General features: G+C 48.5%; 7 protein-coding genes across 7 annotated transcripts; 3 read left to right on the top strand and 4 right to left on the bottom strand.

Moving 5' to 3' along the window:
- Window positions 1-378: 378 nt before the first annotated feature.
- Window positions 379-1,046, bottom strand: ARB_05621 (uncharacterized protein; the record flags this gene model as incomplete). The annotated part of the gene is made up of 3 exons (XM_003016177.1): window positions 379-503; window positions 580-922; window positions 1,044-1,046. 3 exons carry the CDS (start codon window positions 1,044-1,046, stop codon window positions 379-381), a joined length of 471 nt encoding a protein of 156 aa, XP_003016223.1.
- An 816-nt stretch (window positions 1,047-1,862) lies between these two features.
- On the bottom strand, window positions 1,863-5,800 carry ARB_05620 (histone deacetylase complex subunit (Hos4), putative; the record flags this gene model as incomplete). The annotated part of the gene is made up of 3 exons (XM_003016176.1): window positions 1,863-2,060; window positions 2,122-2,306; window positions 2,368-5,800. 3 exons carry the CDS (start codon window positions 5,798-5,800, stop codon window positions 1,863-1,865), a joined length of 3,816 nt encoding a protein of 1,271 aa, XP_003016222.1.
- Window positions 5,801-6,651: 851 nt separating this feature from the next.
- ARB_05619 (3-oxo-5-alpha-steroid 4-dehydrogenase, putative) lies at window positions 6,652-7,410 on the top strand (the record flags this gene model as incomplete). Its single annotated transcript, XM_003016175.1, has 2 exons — window positions 6,652-6,720; window positions 6,826-7,410. 2 exons carry the CDS (start codon window positions 6,652-6,654, stop codon window positions 7,408-7,410), a joined length of 654 nt encoding a protein of 217 aa, XP_003016221.1.
- A 145-nt stretch (window positions 7,411-7,555) lies between these two features.
- Window positions 7,556-8,653, bottom strand: ARB_05618 (uncharacterized protein; the record flags this gene model as incomplete). The annotated part of the gene is made up of 3 exons (XM_003016174.1): window positions 7,556-7,764; window positions 7,796-8,375; window positions 8,519-8,653. The coding sequence occupies 3 exons, from the start codon at window positions 8,651-8,653 to the stop codon at window positions 7,556-7,558; spliced, it is 924 nt and encodes a 307-aa protein (XP_003016220.1).
- Window positions 8,654-10,234: 1,581 nt separating this feature from the next.
- On the top strand, window positions 10,235-11,230 carry ARB_05617 (uncharacterized protein; the record flags this gene model as incomplete). The annotated part of the gene is made up of 2 exons (XM_003016173.1): window positions 10,235-10,490; window positions 10,590-11,230. The coding sequence occupies 2 exons, from the start codon at window positions 10,235-10,237 to the stop codon at window positions 11,228-11,230; spliced, it is 897 nt and encodes a 298-aa protein (XP_003016219.1).
- A 669-nt stretch (window positions 11,231-11,899) lies between these two features.
- ARB_05616 (uncharacterized protein) lies at window positions 11,900-12,533 on the top strand (the record flags this gene model as incomplete). Its single annotated transcript, XM_003016172.1, has 3 exons — window positions 11,900-12,040; window positions 12,126-12,282; window positions 12,379-12,533. 3 exons carry the CDS (start codon window positions 11,900-11,902, stop codon window positions 12,531-12,533), a joined length of 453 nt encoding a protein of 150 aa, XP_003016218.1.
- A 257-nt stretch (window positions 12,534-12,790) lies between these two features.
- On the bottom strand, window positions 12,791-14,126 carry ARB_05615 (uncharacterized protein; the record flags this gene model as incomplete). The annotated part of the gene is made up of 2 exons (XM_003016171.1): window positions 12,791-13,850; window positions 13,915-14,126. The coding sequence occupies 2 exons, from the start codon at window positions 14,124-14,126 to the stop codon at window positions 12,791-12,793; spliced, it is 1,272 nt and encodes a 423-aa protein (XP_003016217.1).
- Window positions 14,127-14,283: the final 157 nt, after the last annotated feature.

Below are 14,283 nucleotides of genomic sequence, written 5' to 3'. Positions count from 1 at the left end.
CCTGTAGTGAACTATTGATATACCCACCGACTCTGGTGTCTTCTATACGTAGGCAGGCAATGCTTTAAAAAGTGTTGTTTGTTCATCCTTTTTTTATCTTTATTTTTCAACATCAACATGTCTTCTAAGTACATGAATCCCTCCCAGAAGGGCATATATCGAAAGAGATATCAAAGTAACGAAGGAAACCAAGTTGACCCTGGTCTCATTCCAGTTACAGGACATCCGCAAAGATATCAGCATGCCCTGAGCTTCCCGGATCCATAGACCAGCTCACGTCAACAGCAAAGCACGACCCCATCGAAGTGTTTGCGCGAGAGCCGAGGTCGTAGTTGAACGAGCGCCATTTAAAAGACAGTAACTAACGTTGAAGAGCATTTACTGCTCGGTCTGGAAGTAGTTGAGAAGGATGGAACGCTCCTGGGACTCCTCACCCCAGTCCTTAAGGACAACGCAAGAGCAGTTGACGACCTTGCGTGGGTTACCCTCACGGTCAAGAACGCCTAATCAAATCGGTTAGCCACCTATTTTCCAGCCAAAAACTACCGACCATTAACTAGACACGTCAAGGCGACTTACACAGTCCAACCCATTCACCCAACATCTTGCCGTCAGGGACCTTGATGAGAGGAATCTTGTGCTCGGAGCAAAGGGCGATGACGAGCTTCTTGTAAGCCTCCTCCTCGCATCCCTCGTTCAGGACGCACATATGGGCCTGGCGACGGTCAAGAGCCTTAGCAGCCTCACGGAGACCACGGGCAAGACCATCGTGGATAAGAGCGATCTTCAAGACACCCTTCAATGCGTCCAGGACAGACATGGAGCTGCCTGCGGTGGCATTGGCGGAAACTTCAACTTCATCAGCGGCAACGACGCCGGCGTTCGAGGTGGTCTCTTCTCCGTCCGACTGGAATTGAGCGATCTGTTAGCTGCAATTGTCCTGCTTTCCCTCTCCCATTTGGTGTGTATCATAGAGTATTGCGATAAGCGGGTGCCGAAGACTGCGGTCGATGGAACATTGGCCTAGCTCGAGTTAAACGTACCATTTTGATTGATTTCAAGGACGCTTCCTAAATGTCGGATGATCCTCAAAGAGTTATGTATATGTGGTTGTTTAAGAGGGAGAAAGAGAAATCGAGGTTGAAAAAAAAGATATTTCGCGGAGTCGCTGGTCGGAAATTATTTTTTTTTGTGGGTGTGCCCTAAAGCGTGCTTACGTAAGATAGCCACCCACCGCCCGCCGGAACAATTTGAGAGAGCAAGTAGACTCGTTATATTCCGACTACATAACGCTGCAAAGGCCGAAGGAGAAAGGTAATCAACATGAAGCGGGAGCACCTGAAGCGTGCTGAGTCTCGTATAGGAGGAGATCACGAACAAAGTAAAAAAAAAAAAAAAAAAGAAGAAGAAGAAGAAATAATAGTATAAAAAATGGAACAGCCAACGACCAACAACCCGGCCAACCAAATTCCGGGCATCCAAACACTCACACATGAGACAACAAAAGAACAAGCATAGATGCAGGAAAGACACAGACAGAAGAACCCTGCGCATGTCCGGCCATCCCACCTTTTCCAGAAAACCCCCCTAGGCGCCTTGAAACATGCATCTACATACAAAAGCCCAATGATCACCGGTTGAAGTAATCTAACGTTCCGTGTCGCCAAAATGATGAACGCAGCCGTTTTACGGGATAAAAAAAAACTCGAACAATATGGTGGCAAGTAAACAGGCAGCAGGAGGTATGTTGCAAATGGGCAGAAAACGAAAAAGAAACGCTGGACAGAGGAATAAACAACAGAGTAAGGAACCGTGCGGGGGGATGCCAGAGGTGACATCTCAGGGAATTGCACGGTTACGGACTAGGAGCTGTGGTTGACACCGTTAGGCTCGGAAGTGCCATTGATCAAGGGGTGGTGAGAAGAGTGATCTCCATTGACAATGTGCGATTTATCCTGGAGTGAGGCAGAAGGCTCCGGGTCGATATGCATGCTAACAAAAGTGATATTAAGGCCGTGAAGATGCGGAATATGTGGGACCAGATCCATAAAATCAGAGCACTGATTGCGCAGTTAGCTTCTATGCTTTTGCTTCTCCTTTGCAGTAGGGACAGTGACATACCTTTACCCAGAAAACATGCTCCATCTTCTCATACAATGGTTTGGTTTCCCGGTAGATGCGAGAATAATCATTTCCGCCAGCCTTGATAGGATTGAGTTGTTGAGGATTCGATAGCATGGGCCCGCTACAATCCCAGATATTGCTTCTTTGAGTAGGTGTGGCAACTCTCTTCTCCCAGCTGGGGTCTACAGGTTTCGGTTAGCACAATAATTCACGCTTTCGAAAAACAATGATGGAGAAACCTACATTGTGACAACTGAAGATCGTTAGTCGCAAGTAATAGAGCAACGTAGAAGTTCAGAATCCACTTCTCATTCTTCAGCTCGGGGTCGCAAAGTGGCTCGAGGTCATCCCGTGTCGCTTGCAGGATGGGCATGACCCTTTTGAGGAATTCATGACTCCTAGCTCGCGGGTCATTGGCACCGATTAGGTTGGCAGCGGTGCGGAGACGATGAGGAAGGGCATCCCGCCGTCTTTGCTCTTGTTCCTCCTGTTCTCTCCGTATACGCGCCTGGCGGAGACGTTCTTGTTCCACTCTTCGCTGGTGCTCCTCTTCTGCCTGGCGAGCTCGTCGCTGTTCTATCTCCTTGCGCTTGCGTTCCTCCTCTTGTTTTCGCTCTTCTTCCTGTTTCTTCCGCTCTTCTTCCAGCCTTCTTTCTTCTTGCTCGGCTTTCTCGCGTTCAATAATAGCTGCCTTTTCAGCAGCTATCTTTGCAGCTTCTGCCTCTTTCCGTGCTTTTGCTTGAGCCTTTTCCGCTGCTCTTTCAAGCTCCGCTTCCGTAGGAGCATGCTCCTTCTCAGCATGTCTTTCATGCTTAGCCTTAGCCGCGGCATTGCTTTCAGATGGCGTCTCAGCTTTAACACCAGAGTCGGAAGCTCTGCGTTTGATTTTAGTGGCTGTAGGGTCGCGAGAAGTAGAACGATGCTTGTCGCTATGGCTTATCGAATGGTCAGCTGCTTTAGAACCCTCCGTCTTCAAGCCAAGACTATCACGGTGGACCGAACGCGGCTTAGAAGTCTGAGTATCGCTTTCGACCTTCGATTTTGACCCCTCAACGGTGGTTTGGGGTTGGCTTGAATGCTCACTCGAAAGTATCCGTCGTTTCTTGACATGTTTCTCGCGAACCTCTTCATTCTCGGTATTTCGAGGTTTGGAAGGCTTTGGTGAGACGCTATTTCGGGAACGTTTCAAGATAGCGTTGCGTTTCTCTGACCTTGAACCATTATCATTTGAATCTTCGGTGATGCCTGCCTTGTTAGATACATCTTCACGGCCGGAAAATGAGTCTGAAGACATCACACTTGGTCTTCGTTTAGCATGATCTGGTGGCGGTCGTCCAGCAATGAGACGACGACGTTTGACAGGTTCTTCGCCATGTTTATGAGGTGTGGCTTCCCGTGGGCTACGGGAGTCGGATGGCATTTTCTGCTTTCTGTCAGACTGCCCATGATCTCTTTCGTCCATTAAGCCATGAGAGTCTTCCCGGCTTGATACCTTGTTTGTAGGCAGTCTGTCCTTCGTGGAAGCTACACCATCCGCTCTCTTTCTTTCCTTTTGTAGCTTCAGTTCTTTAGACCCTTCCTCGTTTTGGCGATGGGACGTGACACTCTTACTCGAGCTCTTGCGAACGACAGAGGCCGGAGATGGGGAGTCACGATCCGGCCTTTTGGCAACTTTGAGTGGATCTCGCGGCCGTCGTGGAGACCTTGACTCGCCTTTTTGGGCTTTAGGATGCGCACTGATATATTCGTCGTATGCTTCTTTCAGTAGGTCCCGCTCCAGTTCCCAGTTATCACCTCTGCGTTCTTCTGCAAGTTCAAAAAATCGACGATTCTTGTGGTCCGTACGGGTAGGGTTGAAGCCCGGTTGGTCCAATAGAAGCTTAATGACATCAATATTACCTCGTCCGATCGCTGCTAGCATGGGAGTGTCATGGCCGGCTCTGTGGTTGCCATTAGTTAGGGGCTCTGGGTCAGGGTCAGGGTTCCCCATTCCAAGCAAAAGTCCGAGCACTTCATCATGACCACCCTTTGCTGCTGCAATCAGGGATTCCGTGTCTGCCTTCTGGAGGATATTGAGGATGGTAGCTACTCCGGCCATGTCGCCCTTTGCAGCAAAAAGTCGAAGATTTTCGAAAGTTGGTTTTGTCCACAGCAGATCATTTCGAGTAGCTTCACTCCTAACGGTTTTCCGTCGGTTATATTGCGGTGGAGGGCTCTGGGCATGGTGGGGAGGGGAGTCTGGCGAGCTTGCAGCTGATGCTCCTCTCGAACGAGGATCCTTAGTTGAGGAAGCCCCTTGCCCACTGATATCATCCGACTTCCGTCGTTTGTTGCCACGACATTTCGCCTCTGCAAGAACGCGTCGTAGTTCATGCCGGTTCTCATTGTCAGACGGAACAAGGTCGTATGGTTCGTCACCCTTTGCATTGCCAACACGGGGATTTGCACCAGCATCTAAAAGTATTTTAACAACATCTAAATGCCCATTTTCCACCGCATCGATGAGGGGTGTATCACGATCAATGTTCTTGGTGTGGATATCGCAACCGGCCTCGATTAGGAATTTCACGATTTCAGCACATCCTTCAAGGGCAGCAATCTGGAGTGGCGTGTTTCCTGCATTGTCGGGAACATTAAGGTCCTCTGGTCGTTCAGCCTGCCGACACTTGGCTGCTTCTATTTCCTGTGCAGCACAGGCTCTGGCAAGACGTGTTCGGCCATTCTGGTCGCGTAGCTTTTTGTTTTGTGCCTGCTTCACGGGCGAGAAAGGAAAAGTGTCACAGGAGGTTAGTCGACGATTACGTGGATTGGGAGGAGGTGAACCAGCGCTTGAGGCAGAAAATGGCGAAGCTCTGCCTTCCGAAGCATGGTTCGACTGGTCCATCAATGGTTGTGGGGGTAATTTTCTTCTCTTTTGGATGTTGGAAAGCGGAGGGGAGTGTGTAGAATCAGATGTGACCCTCTTGTGTGAGCGAATAGGAGGGGAATGAGACCTGTCCTGACGGCGGGAAGCATACAACTCAGATTTCCCAGCAGATTCATGGCCATGGGAGTTGGACCGATGGTTAAGCCTACGCCCACCGGCAGGAACATCTCTAGTGTCAATAGTTGCGCTTTCTGGTTTCCTAGACTTATCGTCCGGTTTCCGTTCAGTAGAGACATCATCACTGGGAGATGGGGGACCTTGAATACTGGACAGCGCCTGTGGTTCGTCTATCTTTTCCTGTTTTAGGGCCGGAACCGGACTCGATGCTCGAGAACTCTGGTTACTTCGAAGGGCCGACCTGGAGTCATCGTTCTCGTGGTCGGGTCGTTTCCGCTTGCCGAGTTGCCAGTTACCAGGCTGACTGAACTTGGGGGTCTTCCGTGAGGCCAGGTCCAATCCATTCTTATCGTTTTGGCCGGGGACATGTCGAATGTAGGTCTTCTTCTTCTCTGGCGACAACTCCTCTCTGCCGGACTGGATGATAGTTTCTGCCTCAGAATCAGCCTTGACACTGACGGCGTCATCGTTTACATCCGCGTCCTCCGCCGCAGGCCGTCCATCATCTCCGTTGGCAGAAGTGGCGCTCCTAGGCACGTCCAGAGCGGGTTTGGGGGCGAGGTGAAGATTGGCTCTCTGATGGGGGGAGTTCAAGGTTTCCGGTAGCGAAGAGGCCGTTTCAACATCACTCATAGCGGTTGAACTGGAGATATCGAGCCGCCGTGTGGCATCCTCAGCAGAGGAGGGCTCGAGGAACCGATGGCAAGGTCAGTAAAGGGCGAGAGGGCGATGTTGCCTTTGGTGACGGGGCACGCTAGAAGGGGCAGTTGGGAGCTGCTTTTGGCCAGCAAAAACGCGGTGCGAGGCAGCCAAAACGACTCAATAGCAGCAGCAGTGCAGTGATCAACTGATATATCGGGTCTGCAGGCCAGTCGTGGCAGCGTGTCGTGGTGGATGGACGTCGAGGTCGTCGTCTTCTTCTCTGGGGGGCAGCGAGAGAGCGAGCGAGGAGCGAAGGAGGAAGAAGAGGAAGAAGTTGGTTTTGGCCTTCGCGGACGAACTTTTGCTGCGACGAGAAAAAAAGAGAGGGTGCTAGGCTCCTTCGGGGAATGGGCTAGCTGCTTTAGGGTGCTTACTCAGCGACAGGCCGCCATCGAGCAGCCAGGCAGATGCGACATGCAGGGCGTGGACGGGCGGCTAAGCTGGCATTTAATTAACAGTCTATTTATTTTGGCGTGAGTTATGTCGACAGTCCCCGACGAGAAGACGAGGTCAGACGAAAGACGAGATGAGACGAAAGCGCTGGGCAGCCGCGGCGTCATCTCGCTCTGCTGCCTCGCCATTTGCGTGGTGGGCTGACTAAAAGTAGTTACTGGTCACGTGGGCGCTTGGGGGCTTCAAGCGCGGCGAAGTCGAAGGACGAAAAGCAAGCAAACAACGATCGATCGAGGCGCCGTAGTTCTGTCGATATCGAGGACTAAAAAATAGATATTCTAATCTGACGGCGGGCTAGGCGTATCTACTGCAGAAGACAGCGATCCAGCATGGATGGGCTCGCTGGCATGGACCTTGTCGACTGGATAAGAGGCGGATATGTGGTGCTAGCTGCCAGTGTACGAGAGCCCGACACTCATACGGAGTAACAAAGATTTAACCAAGAAGAGACCGAGATGGCGTCGATGATGGGCGAGAGTGTAAAATCACTGACTGATTTGTAGGTCATGGCTGTCAACAGTCTCAAGTTCCTTCGTGACAGGTTCATTTCATACGGTGCCCGGACTCTGCCAGCATCGAAGGAGCCGAGTAGCAAACCTTCGGCGGTGGCCACTGTCCCTCCATGGAGTGGCATTTCAGGAATCCTGGACCGCGTGGCAACCTGGGATGTGCCGCATTCCTACTTTACTCATTTCTACTACTGCGCCGTCGGCGTGGCGTTCTTCTGGTGGTATCAGCTTCTGGCCAGGGGATGGGCCTTTAAGCTCATTGCCAGCATAGTAGATCATGAAACCCGAAAGAGTTCAATGTCATTTAACCAGATATTCCTTTGCTGGACACTTTTTACCATCCAGGCCTGCCGTCGACTCTACGAGTGCCTCTCGTTTGTTAAGCCCTCTCAGGCAAGGATGCACGTCGGGCATTGGCTCTACGGGTTTGCCTATTACATCGTCATGGGAGTTGCTATCTGGATTGAAGGAACCAGTAGGATTTTTTCTACCTTTTTATACTTGATTGAACACGGATCTAACTTGAAACTTAAGCAACTCTACTCTCAACTAATAGTCCATTGGGCAATGCTGCTCTGACGGCGCCTTCCCTGAGGTCGTTGATCTTTATCCCAGTGTTCATATTTGCTTCTGGGATACAGTATGACTGCCACGAGTATCTGGCATCCCTTGTTAAATATACCCTCCCGGTGCATCCCGCGTTCGTCAACATAATATCTCCACACTACACCGCGGAATGCATGATATACCTTTCGTTAAGCTTCCTTGCTGCACCCCCAGGATCGATTATCAACAATACCATCTTCTCCGCCGTGATTCTCACTGCAGTGCAGCTGGGTACCTCAGCAGCAGCTACGAAGAAGTGGTATAGCGAGAAGTTTGGGAGGGAAAAGGTTAAGGACAGATGGATCATGCTACCCTTTATATGGTAGACTAACAGATGCCTCCTATCGCCGTCACTTACTTAGAAACCTTAGACTATTTCCCAGCTTTGATACCTTTAGCACATCCCTATATGTCAGACTAATTCGTGTCTGTCTTTCGTATTTCCCCGTTCCAAAGAGCTGGCTGTCACCCAAGTTACCCCAATTACATATCGTGTCCGGCCCAAGGTCTTCGTCGGACGTCCTTTCTGCAATCCCATGCAAAAAATCAGAGTATAACGTCCCCGTGGTAACCAGCAGACTTCGCCTTTCCTGCAAGATTCGAAACCGTGGAGCAATCTGGTTTCTCACCGCCTCTTTCTCCACTGGGGGGAGTTCTGGAGCAGGTAGATCGTTTGGCCTCTTATCATAGATATCTAAGATAATCGGTGCCGCAAGACTCACTGTTGCCACGATAGGATAGTACGCTGAACCATCTTCATGAGGCATTATTCCTTGCCCTGGTTGGTACTCGTTGATAAGAACATGATTGGGCGATTTGTGAGGAGACTCGGCAAAGATGCATAAATCTTGAAATCGAGAAGCAATAGGACTATCCAGCCAGGCTGGTAGCGGTGAAGCTAGCAGGGCATTGGATTTACTGAGCGCAGACGGCCATGTCTGTAGCCGCCGCCGGGATAACTGTGTCCATCTAGGGGCTGGAACAGACGTTATCTGTATAAGTATTAGTAACTCTGGTAAACATTAACTCGACTTTTTCACCACCCACAATCTTCATGTGTCAAGACAGACAAGCTACCTACTTTGCTTAATAGCATCTCCTCCTCGTCCTCGGAAATGAAATTGGGAATATAATATGCTGTGTCTGGGAGCTGGTTGATTTTGTACCTCTCCAGGCCTCCTGGGCCATCTAGTAGCCCCTCCGCCGTATTCCTCATAATATCAGACTCTGCGGGTTCCCTGGATGTGATTGCGGTAGTTACGCAACTTAGCTAGATTGTCTTGATAGTTTATACAACAAGTTGCACAGTAAACGACCGTTTACTGCTGCAGGCGTGTTATTCTCATGAAAGTTTTGTTTGCTGTGAAGTTGGTCGTTAGTATTTAGGCATTTTTTTTGGGTGGTCACATGTCCAATCGGGTTTGTTGACATCCATCGCATTGAATATTTTCTGTTTTGCTCAACTTCCTTGAGTCGCTGATATTTTCTCGATGCTCTCGACTCTGTTAACTTGATGAAAATAGTCTAAAAGGATGAGCGAGAAATGGCTCGGTCCATCATGGGAAACTTGGGTGGGATGTTAACAATGTCTGCCACGCAGAAATTATCGTCGAGCACGACCCAAGAGTGAATTATTACCAGCGCGCAGGCACCGTCAGCGAATGCTCTTATACGATGTTAAAGGCGAGCATTATCTCTCCTGGATCTCGTTTGATTTATAGTGGGCCATGCAATTTCATCACACTTAGGTAGCCTCTGTGCCAGCGTACATCAATGCGACGGTTGGAAGAGAAGCCTGACACTACACACTTCTCGAAGGCCTCTCTTGGATTTCACTCCCCCGTTTTTGGTGTCTACGGAAGGCCTTTGGATGCTTTCTGAGGGTAGCAGTGATAGTCGCTGCTATTATCGAGCCTGGGAGCGGTTGGTCTGTTCTCGTGAGCAACCCTGCCAGTTCTTTTCTTAACCACAGGCATAACAAATACGAGATCACATCGGTGGCTCCCTCGATATCTCGGACTGCACGGAGTAAGTAAAGTAGTTACCTTGTCAAAAATACCACGCGCCTAAGGAAAGGGATCTGGGAAAGGAGTGTACCTAACTTGGGTCTCAACGGCTGTTTTGACCAGTTTCACTACTAAGCCATCCAGTGTGGCTGTTTGTCCCAGCAAGAAAACCACGATCATGCAACGGGAGATTGCTAGAATGACGTGGCAATCTCCTCGCTTTGGCATAGCATCTGGGTATTATTACTACATGCCCTGTGGCCGATCAGTTCCGGGATGCTGGGGTGCCGGGGGCCATTCACCAATAAGCACGACAATTGTTCACTAGTTCCAAGAATGGGATAAGGGATGCCGCAGTGGTTTCAGTTGCCTGCTATACATAGCAATATCCAACTTGCGCTTCCAGTGAAATATTATACAACGATGCAACGGTATCAGAATGGAAACGCTCTAGCGGGGCTTTATTTTTTTTCTCTATATGAGACCCATAGCATCAAATCCATCTCTTTCGATCCTTTGGACTTCGCTGGAGGTTGGAACGGGAAATGTTGGCAACCTAGTGGTGACCGACCATCAAACCAACATTTATCATGCACAGCGCAACATCTAGTTGGGCATCCCAATATGACGCGACATGGATGTTTTATGTTATTTCCTGCAATCCCCTGCACATGAAATACCCATGATACCCAGCAAGTAGCTCAGCCCCTTTTTGTTGTTTTTATATTTGGACCCCAAGATGGCCTTGTTGTGGACAGTAAGTTTTTTTCATTTCGTCGTCCATAGCGAAAATGGGCATTCTCCTTCATATACTATTCTTGCTATCGCATAACGCCATACACAGTTTGGCCTTGGACTGCCGTCCAGTGCGCATCGATGGGCCATCAGTGGGTCAGCGCTCTAATTATACCTGGGAAGAAGGGCTTCCGATACAGTTTGGAGGATGGTCGGATGAAGAGATCAAAACCTGTATTGGGAAAGCAGATGCATACAATATATGGCTAGTGTCGGAAGATCCAGATTGCCCGGTCGTATGGCCAGTATTTGGTATGTCAGATGCAGTCGGTTATTACAAGTTTGGGAAATATTGACAAATTCATTCAGAGGGAATAAAAGATATAAAATCGTCCTACAACACCCATGTAGATACCTTCTTACCGAAGGAGGACCTTAAATGGTCGCCATTCCATTTCGATCTCAGACAACAAACCAACGAGTGGTATGTGGATGAGAAATTGTTTGCAAGATCTCAAGCGTTTTTTATCCATGGTGACGGTGACGAGGCAACCACACTATATACCACCATCACCAGCACGTCAACCTCGAGCTATACTACATTAACAACTGCCACGTCAACATCGGCATCAGAAAGCTCCGTACCAACGATTGCGACTGTTGTAGTAACGCGAACACTGGAACCTACTGCAACAGGCCCGGTACCCATTAGCCATGAGAAGGCGGGCCTCAGTACCGGTGCAAAAGCAGGCATTGGGACAGGCGTGGCTCTTGGTTCAATTGCTATCGCGGCCGCGGTATATATTTTTATACTGCTTCGACGGCGGCGGAATTCGGATAAAGTCATCCCAATGGTCAGCGGAAAGGACTCGAATAAGTACTCACCCCCTGGACCACCGGAGATGCACGACGATGTACCGGGCTCACTCCCTGTCATTAGTGAGACAAACGATCCCCAGAAGCGGCCTGCCAGCGAGATGCTCGGATCAATACCGGTGGGAAAGCCGACCGGCAGAGTTGGTGATGATATAGTACATCATGAATTGCCATAAATTATAATGGGTGCCATAGTTTGGTTTTATTTTAAGGAGCTGTTTCTACGTGGCTTATCAATTTCGATGTATATATTATGTTCTCGTTTGCTTTGGCGTGTGAGCCATCACCGGGATGTTTAATTCCTAGAAAAGATACCTAATATCAACTCCTTCCGACATCATAACGCTCTATTCGTTCGATATATATAGAAAGAAGGCTGAATATTGCGTAAAGACGAAAAAAATTTTGAAGTCCTTAACAGTTCCATAATTATCACAGTAGATCTCTCACTGTACTTGGGGCCTTTTGGTTTCTTAGCTCCTTCTGAAGCAGAGACACTCTCCATCTACGCTGTACATGGAATACTCTAGAGGATATGATAGCTAGTTGGGCAGTTAACCGATTGCTCAACCACCTAGGTATATAGGAAACCCCGGAATGCCCAAGTAAATAATTGCTAGGCTCACAGTTTTAACTCGTTAACTATTTAGTCAGCTGCTGGTGGGCTTCAACTCCACCTCCTCGTCAACAATCGTATCAAAGTCAAGGCACGCGGGATTCTTCCACTGGCCACCTGCTACTACCGAAGCTATTATCAAACTACTATACTTATACCTGATTTTGCCAAATATACCACATAGGACCCTTTTATTGCTACCAGTAACCCTTATTTCCACACTCTGCCAATGGCGCCAAAGAACAAGGGAGGTGATAGCAAGGGTGCAGGAGGGAAAGGCAAGGGGAAAGGAAAAGAATCAGAAAGTTCAGACAGTGGCAAAGGGAAAGGACTGAAGGCAGCTAATTCTATCAACGTTCGACATATTCTTGTACGTCGTGAATATATCCGATTTACCCAAGTCTCTACACTTGTTGTGGGGAGACATGTCCCCAATGGGTTATACATCTAGCCAGGCGGGGAAAGCTGGCTCGAGTCTTGACTATTTACTTACTATATACTGTGGACAGTGCGAGAAACACTCGAAGAAGGAAGAGGCCCTGGAAAAATTACGAGCAGGAGCCAAGTTTGATGACGTTGCTCGAGAGTTTTCGGAGGATAAGGCAAGACAAGGTACAATTTGATTGACAAGTTCAATGCTCCAGCTTGCTTGTCTGGATATTGCATATTGCATAATGAGTAACTTCTGACACGACTTCTTATATATAGGTGGATCACTCGGGTGGAAAGTTAGGGGTAGCTTGGATGCTGCGTTTGAGAAAGCAGCATACGAGTTAGAACCAAGCACAACAGGAAATCCCAAATATGTCGAAGTGAAGACAGGATTTGGTTACCATATTATCATGGTAGAGGGAAGGAAATAAGCCAATGATACAAAAATGATTCTCCAGCATCAGCTGTATTAGTCTGAACAGATATATAATTTAGGGTATTGAAGCCTATAAATCAACTATATACATGAATGTGAAGGCTAGTCTATTGTAAATGAAACGTCTTGTCTAAAGAAGGTGGGGGCAGAAGAAGGTATATAAATTGAAAAAGGTCCACGGGGTCGCTGGAGTCAAACATGGGAATAACGTCGGAAGTTCTCCAGTGGGCAGCAATCCGGGTGGATATGTATCTAAAGGGATTTTCCCTCTTTAGCCTTCGCACGGAGCTTCTTCTCCTTTTCCTTCCTCTGAACCCAGGCCTCGGCTCCAATTCCGCCAAATACCAAACCAACACCCACCCACTGGCCTCCACTCAATTGATGACCAAACCATACAACACTGAGAAGCATGGTTAACATTTTCCTGGTCAGCGTTACCGTGACCAGAAGGAGGGAAGAGAAGTGAGCCAAGGTATAGAAAATGAACAGCTGGCCAATTGCACCACAGGCAGCGAAGGCAACTACATCTTTAGTAGCTTGCGGGTGGCGAGAGAGAAATGCTATAGCAGATGAGAGTTCAGATGTTTGAGATGGAGGGATAGGTAGAGGTAACAGTGGCAGAATAGACGTTGAAAGGTGAGGCATGATAACAAGATAAGCACTCGTGAGAATGGTGGATATGAAATTCTGAGCAACCATCATCTGAGGCCCGCTGAATTTGCCGTAAAGCTTTGGGGACGTAAAGATATGATCTTGCGTTGTGTTTGTAAGGCCATCCAGAAGAAGGTTAATGAAGAGAAGGAAGAGACCGAACAGAGACGATGAATTTGGTCCCTTAGATCCACTACTCTTCTTCGCCGTGCCTGGGTGATGTAGAGTAAAGGTCGCCACTCCAATAGTAAGGAGGAGAATAACACCATACTTATATAGAGGGTAACGTTTTTGGAAAATAGTCAGGTGCAGAAACATGACAGGTAATAACTTGCAGGACTTTGCCAATGTAAAGGTGACATAGTCGATGTGAGCGAGGCTGGCATATCCGAAAGGAGAGGCGAGAGAGGTCGATAAGCTGACGAGTACTAAAGGAATGAGAATCCGACTGGTCGGAAATATGGACGGTGTGCTTGTCCCGCGAGGAGTTGAGAAATAGAGGTACATGGAGCCCGTGATGACCGCGAAGAAGGATTGGATAGTATTCAAAACGAGTGAGAAAGTAAATCGTTCGGTTTGGGGGTTTGGAACCGCGGAGGTAGGTGGATGCACAGGATAGTACGTGGTGGTGATTGCCTCTTGAAGCACTCCCCATGAAAGACTACCAGCAAGCAATGTTAGAGAATTATATTTCGAAAGCACAATACCCTCTAAGGGCTACTTACAATGATGCATAGATGCCAGTCACGCAGATCACCAACTGCAAAAGCCCGGCTTGGGACGGCTCTGAAGCAGCCTGGATCGGCTTTCCTTTCTCTGACTGTTCAATTGCACCATTTGTTGAATTAATATTCATATCTGGAATATCCTTGGGAGCATGCATGATTCCACCGGAGGGCACCCGTTGAACGGGAACCTTTTGTTTCTCACGCGCCATTGACGATGTGTGGATCGATAAAAAGGGCTCAAGAGTCTAACCGTCCCATTGACAGGGAAGATGACTAGAAAAATTGAGAAAAACGAAAGGACTAGAAAGGAATACTGAAGCAATAAATAAAATACAGGAGGCACAAAATAAGTCTCAAGTGAGTTGT

This window comes from Trichophyton benhamiae (assembly GCF_000151125.1).
Source record: "Trichophyton benhamiae CBS 112371 chromosome Unknown contig01145.0, whole genome shotgun sequence".
Taxonomy (NCBI): Eukaryota; Fungi; Ascomycota; class Eurotiomycetes; order Onygenales; family Arthrodermataceae; genus Trichophyton; species Trichophyton benhamiae.
Note: the sequence above shows the minus strand (reverse complement) of the source record. Positions and strands in the feature narration are given on the sequence as shown.